Source organism: Cervus canadensis, chromosome 31 (genome assembly GCF_019320065.1).
Source record: "Cervus canadensis isolate Bull #8, Minnesota chromosome 31, ASM1932006v1, whole genome shotgun sequence".
NCBI classification, from domain to species: domain Eukaryota; kingdom Metazoa; phylum Chordata; class Mammalia; order Artiodactyla; family Cervidae; genus Cervus; species Cervus canadensis.
In genome coordinates, this window is record NC_057416.1 from 32,296,231 (window position 1) to 32,310,141 (window position 13,911).

Sequence of the window (13,911 nt, forward strand, 5' to 3'; positions counted from 1 at the left end):
TCTTAAAAATATTGACATGAAATTACAAGACTCAGCAATTATATTCCTATGTATGTATGTATCTTTCCAACATAAGTGGAAATATATTTGCTACAGAGACCTGATACTGAAAGTTAGAGCAGCTTTATTCATGATAGCCAAAAACAAACCAAAAAAATGCACCACATAATTGATCATCAATAAATATAATATACAAATATATAATATAATTATATATTGTATTAATTGTAAATATATGTATAATTTTGTATATAATTTTAGTGATTTTCACAATTACTCAGAAATAAAAACTGAAATACTATTACAAGAGCAGTTTATTTTAATCACAAAAAAATTGTCCTGGGCATATCATGACACACAGAAAAAGCATACTGTAGCATTCCATTAATATGGAGTTTTTGAACAGAATACATTTATCTATTACCATTAAGAAAAGAACATAGGTTGTATGGGGCCCAGATTGGAGGAAACATTTCTGCAAATGGAAGTATTTATTAAGTTGTATATTCAATATTTATAGTCTATGTAAATTAAAAAATTAAACAAAATTAAGGAAAATGATAAAAGCTTCAACAGGAATTTATATACACTCTATTATTAGTATGCTGTGTTCTGCTTTAACAAACTTTAAAATGAACGAATAAAGAATGAATTAAACGAATTAAAACAAAAGAATAAAGTAGTATTTTTTTTAGCCTCCAACTAATAAAAATAAATGAAAAAAAAGTATTATTTTAAGACTTAAGATTATTACAGTGAGAAAAAGTTATATGAGAAGTGGTCATTAAGACAATTTTATAGGAGGTGCGATGACTGGCCAGAGAATGTTGAGTGTGATGAGAATATAGAAGGACTTCTTTTATGAGGTTCAAAGATGGTAAAAAGGATTCCAGGACTTTGTCTTGGTGACCTTGACTAAAAGAACAGTGGCAGTAATAGCTCTGAGGCAAAAGAGTTATCCTCATGTTACAGGGTCTAGCTGTTGGCTATTGATATCCTATGAGTCAATGATTTCCCATTTTTTTAGGTTTTAGGGTCAGTATCCCAAGGACACTTCCTTCCTTTTAAATTAAAAAAAAAAAAAAAAGAAAGAAAAGTTGATAATTCGGATGTCCAAGGGCAGGGAGATTTACAGTTTTCTCTTAGACTTTAAAGGCTATGTCACCCTGATCTTCCTAAATAATAAGATAAGGTTTGTTATTTTTAGTCAAATATACAAAGCTTGGGCATAAGAGAGAAGTTTGGAATTCTCATTTCAATATTACCTAGGTAGTCTAAGAAAACCTCACAACTGGCACTTAATTTGGAGTATTGGGTCTAATGTAGCCCTTGTCCTGAGATCAGGTGCTCCAAATATCAAACCTGAGTTTGAGCAAACTCAGTTTTTCTTTGGAGACTTTGTGTCCCTTTAAGGCTAAAAGTTTTAACAGATGGGTGCTGTCTTCTTATGAAGAGGCCTGCGTTAGGGAGCAGAGAAGAAAATTGTCTATATATTGTAATTAAGTAGACTTCAGGGAATTGTATATCATCTAAATCAGCTTTTATGGTTTGGGAGTAAGGGGGACTTTTGTTAAAACTCTGGGGCATATACTGTCCAGGTGTATTGCCTTCCTTCCCAAGTAAAGGTCAAAATATATTGGCTGGCCTTATCCACAGAGATGCTAAGGAAGACACTATATACCTCAAATATAGTGAAAATTTTACTTTAGGTAGGGATGGAAGCTAATAAAGTATGGGGAATGGAGACAAAAGGATGACAAGGAATAATAATGTTATTTTTGCCTCAGAAAAAAGAAAAACAATATTGGAAATCTAATAACTGATGGCCCAATAAAAAGAGAAAGCCCCAGTTTGAGCCAAATAGCAATTCAGTACTGCCAGAGGCTCTAAAATTTCCATTATTGACTATTGGACATGCATTGAATCATTGGTCCACTTCATGAACTGATGGAAACATTAATGCAAAGAGTGCCTACTTTGTCCCACATGTCTGAAACACAATTCAGGAAAATCTGTCTGCATTTCTCCCGGATACTTTAAACTGCCTAATGTACCACTCGTAGATCAGCAAATAGATTTTATTCAGCTTTCTCTATCTTATGGACATAAACAATGTCTTGATAATGGATTGTATTTTTTCTCATTGGATTGAATCCTTCCCTTGTAGACAGGTTGCTGCTACTTCCCTGGCTGTGTCGGCATGTGTGTGCTCAGTTGCCTGACTCTTTGTAACCCCATGGACTGTAACCCACAAGTCTCCTCTGTCCATGGGATCTTCCAGGCAATGGACATGAGTGTGAGCAAACTCAGGGAGATAGTGAAGTACAGGGAAGCCTGGAATGCTGCAAGTCATGGGGTCCCAGATAGTTGGACATGACATGGTGACTGAACAACAGCAGGAACATATATTGATAATTACCTTAAATGTGAATGGATTGCATGCACCAACCAAAAGACATAGACTGGCCGAGAGGATACAAAGATAAGACATATATGTAAGCTGTCTACAAGAGACCCACATCAGAACTAAGGACACACACACGCTGAAAGTGACAGGATGGAAAAATGGTATTCCATGCAAATGGGAAATAAAAGAAATCTGGCATAACAATATGCATATCACATGATAGACTTTAAGACAAAGACAGTTATAAGAGACAAAGAAGGAAACTACATAATGATCAAGGGATCAATCCAAAAAGAAGATATAATTGCAAATATACATGCACCCAATACAGGAGCAGCTCAACATGTAAAGCAAACACTAACAACCTTAAAGGGAGAAATAAACAGTAACACAATAGGAGTGAGGGAAGGTTGTTCCCTTTATTTATTTATTTATTTATTTATTCTTGGAAGCTTGACTACCCTACGTTCCCCTACAAATGGACCTTGAGAGCTTGTTTGGAGGTTCTAGCAGGGGAGCGCAGCTACTCGTATACCCTTGACCGAAGACCAGTCCTCCTCTATTGGGGATGGTCGTCCTCTTCGACCGAGCGCGCAGCTTCGGGAGGGACGCACATGGAGCGGTGAGGGAGGAAGGGGGCACCCGCCTAGCCAGCCAGATCAGCCGAATCAACCCTGGCGATCAATGGGGTGACAGATGTCGCAACCAGATCGCCCTCACATCCAGGTTGTTCCCTTTAACAACCCACTTTCATCAGTGAACCTATCATTCAGACAGAAAACTAATATAGAAACTAGAGCCTTATGGACTCAGAGAATGAGCTTATGGTTGCCAAGCTTGAGAGAATGGGGGAAAGGGATAGTTAAGATGTTTGGGATGGACATGAACACACTGTTATATTTTAAATGGATGACCAACAAGATTCTACTGGATAGCACAGAGAAATCTGCTTAATGCTATTGAAAGCCTGAATGGGAGGAGAGTTAGGGGAAGAATTAATGTATGTATATGAACGGCTGAGTCCCTTTTCTGTCCACCTGAAATTATCACAAGATTGTTAATCAATTATATGTCAATATAATAAAATAAGAAGTTTTTTTTAAAAAAGAAAACATAGGCAGTATGTTCTTTGACATTCACCTTAATAATTTGTATATTTTTTGATCTTCTTAGGCAAAGGCAACAGAAGCAAAGAAACAAATGGGACCCAACTGAACTAAAAAGAATTTACATAGCAAAGGAAACCATGGTCAAAACACAAAGCAATGTGAAAGAAAATATCTGTAAAGGGGTTAATATCCAAAATATATAAAGAACTTAAAAGAACTCAATAGAAAAACCCACCAATTCAATTAAAATATGGGCATAGGACCTGAATAGGGCTCCCCTGGTAGCTCAGTTGTAAGGAATGCATCTGCAATGCAGGAGACATGGTTTCTATCCCTGGGTCGGGAAGATCTCTTGGAGAAGGAAATGGCATCCACTTCAGTATTCCTGCCTGGGAAATCCAATGGACAGAGGAGCCTGGCACGCTACAGTCTGTAAGAGTTGGACATGACTTGGCAACTAAACAACAACAACAACAACAACGACCTGAATAGACATTTTCCCAAAGGCATAGAGAGAGCCAACAGGTACATGAAAAGGGACCAAACATTACTAATCATCAGGGAAATGCAAATCAAAACCACAATGAGGTACTATCTCACATCTGTCAGAATGGCTATTTTTAAAAAGACCAAAGTGGGTAAAACAACGACAATAAAAACACGGGTTGGTCAGGATGCAGAGAAAAGAAACTATAGTAAACTCTTAGTGGGAATTGGTACAGCTAAATGAAAAACAGTATGGAGTTTCATAAAACAAAACAAAACAAAAAATAAAACAGAACTACCATACAGTCCAACAATTCCACCCCTAGATATTTATCTGAAGAAAAGGAAAGCACTACTTCAAAGAGATATGGGTACCCCAATGTTTATTGCAGCATTATTTAAAATAGCTAAGCTATGGGATTCCCTGGTGGCTCAGATGGTAAAGAAACTGCCTGCAGTGCAGAAGACCTGGGTTTGATCCCTGGGTCGGGAAGATCCCCTGGAGAAGAAATGACAACCCACTCCAGTGTTCTTGCCTGGAGAATTGCGTGAACAGGGGAGCCTGGTAGGCTGCAGTCCGTGGGATTGCCAAGAGTCAGACCTGACTGAGAGACTAACACGCAAGATATGGAGGCAACCTAGGTACCCACCATTAGGTGAATGTATATAGATGTGAGACACATTTATGTTATTTGTATATTATATATGTATATATATATATATATATATATGTATATGTGACAATATTAGCCACAAGAAAATGAAATCTTGCTGTTTGCAAGAACATGGGTAGACCTGGAGAGCATATTGCTTCATGCTTTTTGAAATAAATCAGACAGTGAAAAACAAATATCATATGCTTTTACTTGTATGTGGAATCTAAAAATAAAACAAAGAAAGGTAAGAAAAACAGAGACATACTCATAGATTAAGACTAGTGGTCACTAGATGGGAGAGGGATATGGAAAGCACAAAATGGGTGAAGGAGATTAAGAGGTTCAAATCTCCAGTGGTATAATAAAATAGATAAGCCACAGGGATGTAATAGTGCAGCACAGGGAGTATAGTCAGTATTTTCTAATAACTTGTATGGTGTGTAATTTATAAAAATGTCAAATTATTATGTTTTACATCTGAACCTAATGCAATGTTTGTAAGTAGGTATACAGAAAATCATAAATGTATGCAACTCTTAAAACACGATATAGGTGCAAATTAAGCACTAGATATCAATGCCAAAATGACCCAGATAATGTAGTTAGCAGATAAGTACTTCACAGCAGCTAATATAAAAAGATCAATGATTTAAAAGAGAATATAATCACAATAGCTAGAAAGTTTCCTTTAGTCAGAATACTTTTTAACAATTGTGAAACACATTTTTGTGCTTCTGGGCTCGAGCATATGAGAAAGCAATCCATAAGTGCAGGATGTATTTTGCCTACATCTATGGTGTCTAATTGGAAGTAAGATGATCACTATAAGTTCATGTTTTAAAAACAGAGATACAAGTGGATATAGAAATAAATATGCGATACATGTATGTTCTAGCTTTGTTCACTGAGAAGACTTAGAGATCATGAAAAACAGTAGAAATGAGCACGACTGGTGCTGAGATGTTTAATTTCTAAGTACTCTTCTCTTATAAAAGGCAACTGGAAATTCCTTTGTTTATTTAGAGAAATAGCTGAATCCAGAGCAAGGGTAAAAAAATTATAATAAGGGTCCTAGGATATCTTTTTGTGTGTGTGCTAGAGAAATTTGCAAGTTTTTAAAGTATCATACAGACTTTTGAAAAAAACATTGTGGCCAGTTAAAGTAAACTTTCACTAGCCAAAACTGAGACAATTTGAGAAAGTAAGCATTAAAATAAATGATAGTAATATATTCTATACTATTGAGTCAAATAATAATTGCTGAGTCTGAACTGATATAGACAAATACAGAAATAAATAAGTAGGAGGGAATACTTCTTTCTACAATACATTTCTAGCTTAAAGACTGAGACAATAATGGAGTTACAAAATTATCTGTGAACTTTAAAACTAGAGGGCAAAAGTTTGAAGAACAGAATATGCCTATAGTCTCAATATTAACTCCCCCCAAATTCTGCGTTAAACACAAAGGTAAAGAGTAACTTTACAATTGAGAGACCTAAAGAAAATTAACTTTACCATATAGTTTAACCTAACATATCCAACACTGAGAGAAATTGGTATGTACCCTTCGAAAATTGCACTTGATGGTACAACACCACTTTAGTGGCAAGTATGACAAAATTTATAACATGAATCTAACTATCAAACCCAGTTTGAGAAAAATTTTACAAAATAATTGGCTTGTAGTATTTTTTTAAAAAAAGTAAAAATAACAACAACAACAACAACAAAAAACAAAGAAAATGTTCTAGATTAAAGTTTAAAAATACATTATGACTAATGCAAACATGTGACTCTAGATTTGCTCCTGAACAAAACAAAGAACTGTAAATACTTTACTGAGATAATGAATGAAGTTTTATTGTGAACTTTGACAGCTACAAAATAGCCATCAAAAAATTTTGTCCCCAAGAAAGACACAATGATTTATTTAAGGATAATGAAGCATAGTATCCAATTTACATTCAAATGGTTTAGGAAAATAATTTTGAAGGGAGGAAAGGAGAGGAGAATTTGAAAAACAGAAGGACAAAGCAACTGGGCAAAATGCAAGCCACTGGCAAATATGAGTAAAGGTTATATGAGAAATCTTCTTGCTATTCATGCAAGCAAATTTTTATATAGAATTTTTATTTTAGATATCAAACCATGTTTGAAATAGCATAAAAATATTACAGTAACATTCTAGTTTAATATATATAATAATCATAGTAATTAGAACTTCCCAGATGGTGTTAGTGATAAAGAACCTGCTTGCCAATGCAGGAGATGTAAGAGACTTGGGTGGGGAAGATCCCCTGGAGGAGGGCATGGCTACCTACTCCAGTAATCTTGCCTGGAGAATTCCTTGGACAGGGGAACCTGGTGGGCTACAGTCCAGGGTGACAAAGAGTCGGACACGACTAAAATGACATAGCAGGCACGTAGTAATTAACAATTAACACTCATATTGTGCATGCTGTGTGTCAGTCCCATCCTAGGTGTGTTTTTTAGAGTATCTAAATTCCACACTGGCCCAGGCCCAATGATGCTAGTGAAACTGGTATCCATGTTTTCCACCTCAGGAATGTGAGGCATATGACCAAAGTCACAACAGCAGGTAGCCATCGGGATTAGTCCTTGAAACCAAGATGGCTGCCTATAGAGCTCATGTTCTTAAACTCAGTGCCTTACTTCCTGGATAGCAAAAATTCAGGCATTTTTATTAGATCACTAAACAACGGTCACCATTTGTAAAATTAAAGTGATAGCATGCAAAATGAAAATTACCTTTTAAACTAATGGGCAATTAATGTACTTGTATGTAAATGAAATGCTCTGTGGGACAGTACAAGTGATAATTTGGATGTATGAGAAAGATAAGTACAGACATTCTGTACTTAAGACATTTATAGTTTGGTTAAATATAGTCTTAGTTCATGATAAAGGGACATTTTGCTTACATATAAAGTAAATTATCTCATGGTATTTTCAAATTTAAGACAATAAATAACATTTCTCAGATAGATTTCCTAGAACATACTCAGGTCTACACTGTGTGAACCCGGTAGGAGTTACACCGCAGTTCCCAGACTGATCAGCCATAGAATTAAGTTGCTGGAAACACTCTGGTGGAGCATAAGATGAACCTGAAAAAAGAAAAAAAAGTGCGGTTAGTCATACTGCTGCTGCATTTAAAATAATTAATGAGTATATTTATTCTGAGATTGTTTAAAATATTGCGCAACATAAGAGCATAATACAAAATTGAAAATAAAATAGTTTTAATTAAAGTCACAAAGAAACCACTTCAATGAAATATTTAAATATTGAAAGCATCTTGTCTACTACCCAAACAGATACCTTAGGATTAACTACAGTATGCAGTTTATCTTCTAACTTTCAGTAAGCCTGAAACATATATGCATATAAGAAATATTTTTAAACAAATAATTGACTTATTGGTCAAGAATGTTTCTATTGGTCAACAGTGTAAATGTGTTTTCAAGACAAATCATTAAAATGGCATCTTTTGTTTCCATCCTACTTTCCCCAGACCAAAAAATCTGGGAATCACAACTGATTTATTTTCATATTTACTATCCAATCCACACACATTATGAGCTTAATTCTCATAGGATTCTATCTACTTAAAAAGCAGCTTACCATTACTCTATCAATTCTACTCTAATGGGAAGATTAAGCCAAAAACTTTTGATTTAACTACAAAGAAATATAAGAACATAAAGGGAGCCACAGCATTAGGATCTCAGTTGCAAGTCCTAGAGGCAGTAGTAAACTGCAAACAAGCAATTGATTTTCATCCCAGAGGTCATTTGCAAACCTAGTTCTGTGTGAGAGGATCAAAATTATAAGCTTACCTAGGGAAACAAAACATAAAAAAGGCCAAATTTGGAGGATCATTTACTATAGTGATAAAATTAGAGATTTGGGGGGGCTCAACATATAGTACAGTCCCCTCTTAAGACATTTTCCTGCTTCTAAACATGTGAAGAGATGGAAATTAAAATATAAATAAATGACTTCCAGAAAGCAGAGGCTTATTTGTCTGCAGTTTCTGCATTGTGGTTACATACATACAATCTCTCAGTTGAAAGCCCTGGAGAGTTATGCCCTAGAAATAAGAGTGAACTATATATAGAGTGAACTTAATCAAAACTCTAATGGAATCTTAACAATTTTGGTTTCTAATTCAATTAAAGTGATTGGTCTCTTACTTCATATACTTAACAGAAGAAAAAAGTGGATGTATTCATATAAGATGTAGTGTTTATATAAGAGAAGCATTTAAACTGAAACACAGTTTCTGTAAGTCAAAAATGAAGATGAAGACAGAGAAAAAAACTTTTAACTAACAATATGTCTTTATATAAAGCATTCAAGAAAAAATATAAAACAAAGACATCTACATATGTTAAAATAATTATGAGAACCAAGGTACATGTACAGTAAGATTAATTATAGAGATATAAATCTTTAAGAAGGCAGGGCATCAAAAATAAATACATTGAAAAAATTATGGAGAGACAAACATAAATTGAAATTTAGAAATCTGTATAATAGTACAGTGTTTACACCACAGTTGCAAGACACTTAGGAACACTAAGCAAAACTACATGCACACAAACACATATTCAAATATATAATATGAAGGCTGATAAAAACCAAAGACCAAAAAAATCTTCATGGCTTAAAGAGAAAATAAACGCAATATGACAGATTTTTCTTCAGAAATATGCAAGTCATATGACAATGGAGTAATCTCTTTAAAATGCTAATGGAAATAGAGGTTCCATTTCAAGATGGTGAAGTACACACAGAAAAATCTTGAACTCACAACTTTTCACAAACACATCTACAATCTACAGCTATATATGGAACAATTTCTAGTGAAGAAAAGCTAAAAACTGGTGGAATAACCACTTCACACTGAGCAAACAAGAGAAAAGCCACACTGAAGCAGGTAGGAAAGGCCGAGACACATTCTTGCCATAAACTCACCCCAGCGCACCAATCCCACAATTGGGAGGGAACTCAAAACCAAGACCTCCTCCCTGAGGGGGTGAAGTATTTGACTCACATCAGGTGCCACAGATTTTAAATCCTGCACCTGAAAGATGAGCCCCCCAAACCTCCAACTTTGATAACCAACAGAGGCTCATGTCTATGAGATCTACAAGGCTGTAGAGAATTGTGAAAAGATTCTGATGGCCCGTGTGGTTTATGCTCAAGGCTCCCACAAGACTGTAACTAAGGGAGAAAGAGTTCTTAACTGGCTACCATATCCAGGGCAGGACAAGAGGGAAGAGTTAGAGGAGCCCAGTCTTTCTGTAAGAGAGGCCTGTTAGCTTATCTCAGGAGCTGTGGCCTGAAGGTCAGGCTTCTGATTAAACAGGGACCTGCTGGGATCCTTCACTGAGACTTTGGAGGGTGAGCGCTATCGTTCAGTTCTCACTCTGCCACACCTCAGAGTGCCAGAATTTCCCAGAAGGGAGCTTTCACATACATCTTGGGCTCTGGCTTTTTACATGTGGTGCTCTCATTTTTGTGGCTTCTTCCCAGGGACATTCCTCGGTCATCTGATTCAAAAAACATGGCATCGGGTCCCATCACTTCATGGCAGATAGAAGGGGAAAAAGTGGAAGCAGTGACAGATTTCATTTTCTTGGGCTCCAAAATCACTGCAGACAGTGACTGCAGCTGTGAAATGAAAAGATACTTGCTCCTTGGAAGGAAAGCTATGACAAAGCTAGATAGAGTGTTAAGAAGCAGAGACATCACTTTGCCAGCAAAGGTCTGTATGGTAAAAGCTATGGTTTTTCCAGTAGTCAAGTACAGATGTGAGAGTTGGACCATAAAGAAGGCTGAGTGATGAAGAATTGATGTTGTCAAATTGTAGTGCCAGAGAAGACTCTCGAGAGTCCTTTGAACTGCAAAGAGATCAAATCAGTCAATCCTAAAGGAAACCAACTCTGAATATTCATTGGAGAGACTGTTGCTGGCCACCTGACACGAAGAGCTGATTCATTGGAAAACACCCTGATGCTGGGAAAGATTGAAGGCAAAAGGAAAAAAGGGCAGTAGAGGATGAGATGGTTAGACAGCATCACCGACTCAGTGGACATGAATCTGAGCAAATCCCTGGAGATAGTGAAGGACGGGGAAGCTGCAGTCCATGGGGCTGCAAAGATTTGAATGCAATATAGCCACTGGAAAATAACAAGAAAAAGAGCTCAGCTCAGTGGGAAAAAGTGCCTCACATCCAGGGAAATACTGAATTAATAGCAATATGACAGCAACACTGTTGAGGCAAACAAGAGCCTTCTGGGAATTTAAAAGGGAACTTTGGAGAACTAGATGATCATAAGGAATGTTGAAAAGCTCAAACAAGTAACTGGATCTGAAAAGATGTACACATTCCAAGAACAATTCTAGGAAAGAGAAGTCCCCAGTCACTCCTCTGGATTATATTTAAGTCCTGAACTAGCAAGAAGTGAAAGCTATGCCTGTCTTGCAAACTACCTGAAGCTTGAAACTGTCCCTTGGCATTGTGGATAGAAAATAAACAGTCAAAGCATTGAAGGGTATCTGACAGGTTTCAGGTTAGCACTAACTTGTGCTAATTAGGAGTTATCCCTGGGAAGCCTGACTTAAAAATAAAAGTAAGAGCTTGGGGAGATTAAAAAAAAAAAGAAAAAGAAAAAACTAGCAAAGAACTCAGTGGCTGCACATAGTACAGAATACAGAACCTGAAAATTTAGTCCAGGAAAGTCATTAAACAAATAGTCAGTAAGACAAAAAGAACCACCACCACCCTTGGAGAAATCTGAATCAAAACTGTTAAAATATATTGTGTAAAATTTCTAAAAATTAAAAAGCTTTAAAAAATAATTTTACATGACATGCAAAAAAATGAAAGTATGCTACATACCCAGAAAAAAAAAAAAAAAAAAAGAAAGCCAATGGGAAATATCCTCAGAGATCTCAAATTTTGAATCCAGTAGACAAAGACTTAAAATAGCTATTACAGATATGTTCAAATTACCAGAGGAAACCATTTCTTAAAAACTAAATGGGAAATGCTAACATAGACTTTTAAATAAAAAAGGGAACCAAATAGAAATTCTGAATTGAAAACTATCTTAACTGAGACAAAAGACTTCAGTACAGAAATTTTAAAATCAATAGATTTAATCTGGCAGGCTTTATTGACCTAAAGATAGATCAGTGGAGTTTATCCAGTAAGAGGAAAGAAAGAAAATCAAATAATGAAAAGTAAAGAGAGCTTAATGGATCAGTGGGGCAACATCAAGCATATGAAATATTGGCACAGAGGGATTCCAAAAATGAGGAAAAAATAGAAAAGGGTGGTGAAATATTTTAACAAATAACGACTGAAAACTTTCCATTTTTAATGATGTATCTATATCTATCTACATACTTACAAGAAGATTTGAAAAAAATACACATAGAATAATCTTCAAGAGATCCACAGATCACGGTCAAACTGATTACTCTCTTTATTAGGGACAAAGGAAGCCAGGTGACAGTGGGATGATACTACAGAATTTTGAAAGGAAAAGACTAAAGGTTCTATATTCAGCTAAACTATCTTCAAAAAATTAAGGAGAAATTGTAGCATTCCAAGACAAACACAATGAGAAAGACCTCATCTTTAGCAAACCTTTCCAGCAAGATCTAATAAAGTGCATCCTTAGGGCTGAAATCAAAGGACAATAGGAGGTAACTAGGATCCACATGAAGTAACACTTCATGCTAATATAGTAAACTATCAAATAAAGTAAAAGAAAATATAATAGATAGTACAAATACATTTATTGTTTGGACTGTCTTCTATAGATTTTAAAAGACCATTGCATAAAAACAATTATTCTAAAACTTTGTCATTAGACTTACATGAAGATACTTGCCAGAAATAGAACATAAGTTAAGTTTTGGTTTACTGTTGAAATGAAATCAATATTAATTGGATGTCTTAAGATAGTAATTGTAACACCCAAGCAAACCACTCAGAAATAACTAAATACATACAGCAAAATAAATCACAGAGAGGTTGAACTATTATACTAGAAAATTTCTATTCAACACAGATGTTATTGAGGAACAGAGGGTAAAATATAATATTGAAAACACATAGCAAAATAGCAATTGGAACTGCTACCTTATATGAATAAGCACTTCAATCAAAAAGAAGCGATGCATGAGACAAGTGCTCGGGGCTGGTGCATTGGGAAGACCCAGAGGGATCGGGTGGAGAGGGAGGTGGGAGGCGGGATTGGGATGGGGGATACATGTAAATCCATGGCTGATTCATGTCAATGTATGGCAAAAACCACTACAATATTGTAAAGTAATTACAATAGTAATTCGCCTCCAACTAATAAAAATAAATGGAAAAAAATAATAAAATAAAATCTTATCAAGGAGAAAGAAAAAAGAAGCGATTGGCAGAATAAATTACAAAACGTGATGCAACTGTATGAAGGTTGGAACAGTCAGACAGGTTGGGCAAGACAGGGATCATCTAAGTACAACCAGGCAATTCTATGAGCCAAGGCTGTTTTATTCTGGATTCACTTTGTTATCTTGAGGGTGGCCCTTGTACTGACTGAGAACCTTACAGATATTTATCTTCTCTTCACTGAAAGCTTGCCAGGGATAAATACATATTCCTTAGTCCTCAGAATAGCTTCCCAACAGACTACCAACAAAGGCACTTCTAAATGTAGCAAAACCTTCTAGAGGAAGACTAAGAACTTTTTAGGCAAAATTCCTCTCCCATTTGGTCTTTGATCATCTTGTGGCTGTACGAAAACTCATAACGCCTTTCTAATTTTTTGAATCTAATTCACCAAGTTTCTGAGCAGCTTCTGAGTTCCAAGGATGAGGATGCCTCAAAGAAAAATAGTCTTATGGTTTTGACAGCTCCCTCTCCTTAAATTCCAATGGCTACAACTTTTCTATTTGATCTCTTTTTTTTCCCTTGAAGATCTCTGCTGAGCCAACACTGATCTTCTACATTCAGAAGCCGCATATGGCCCTAGGAACATAAGTGGCTGTTATTTGTTCCCTAAGACAAAGTTTCTCTGCTATAGAGATTTAAATTTGTTGTCATTGGTTTCACTATATTCTACAGCCTTTAAAAAATATATCATTAATGCAACATGCCTTGATTTTTCTATTCATTTCCTTGTAATTGCTTCTGTCACTACTTGATATATTCTTTCCC

General features: G+C 35.7%; 1 protein-coding gene across 1 annotated transcript in view; it reads right to left on the reverse strand.

Moving 5' to 3' along the window:
* Nucleotides 1-13,911, reverse strand: part of ADAM2 (ADAM metallopeptidase domain 2) — a 108,424-nt gene that overhangs the window by 27,453 nt on the left and 67,060 nt on the right. The window contains exon 15 of the mRNA XM_043454360.1: nucleotides 7,684-7,789. Within this exon, the coding sequence (XP_043310295.1) occupies nucleotides 7,684-7,789 (106 nt within the window). The remainder of the gene's footprint in view (nucleotides 1-7,683; nucleotides 7,790-13,911) is intronic.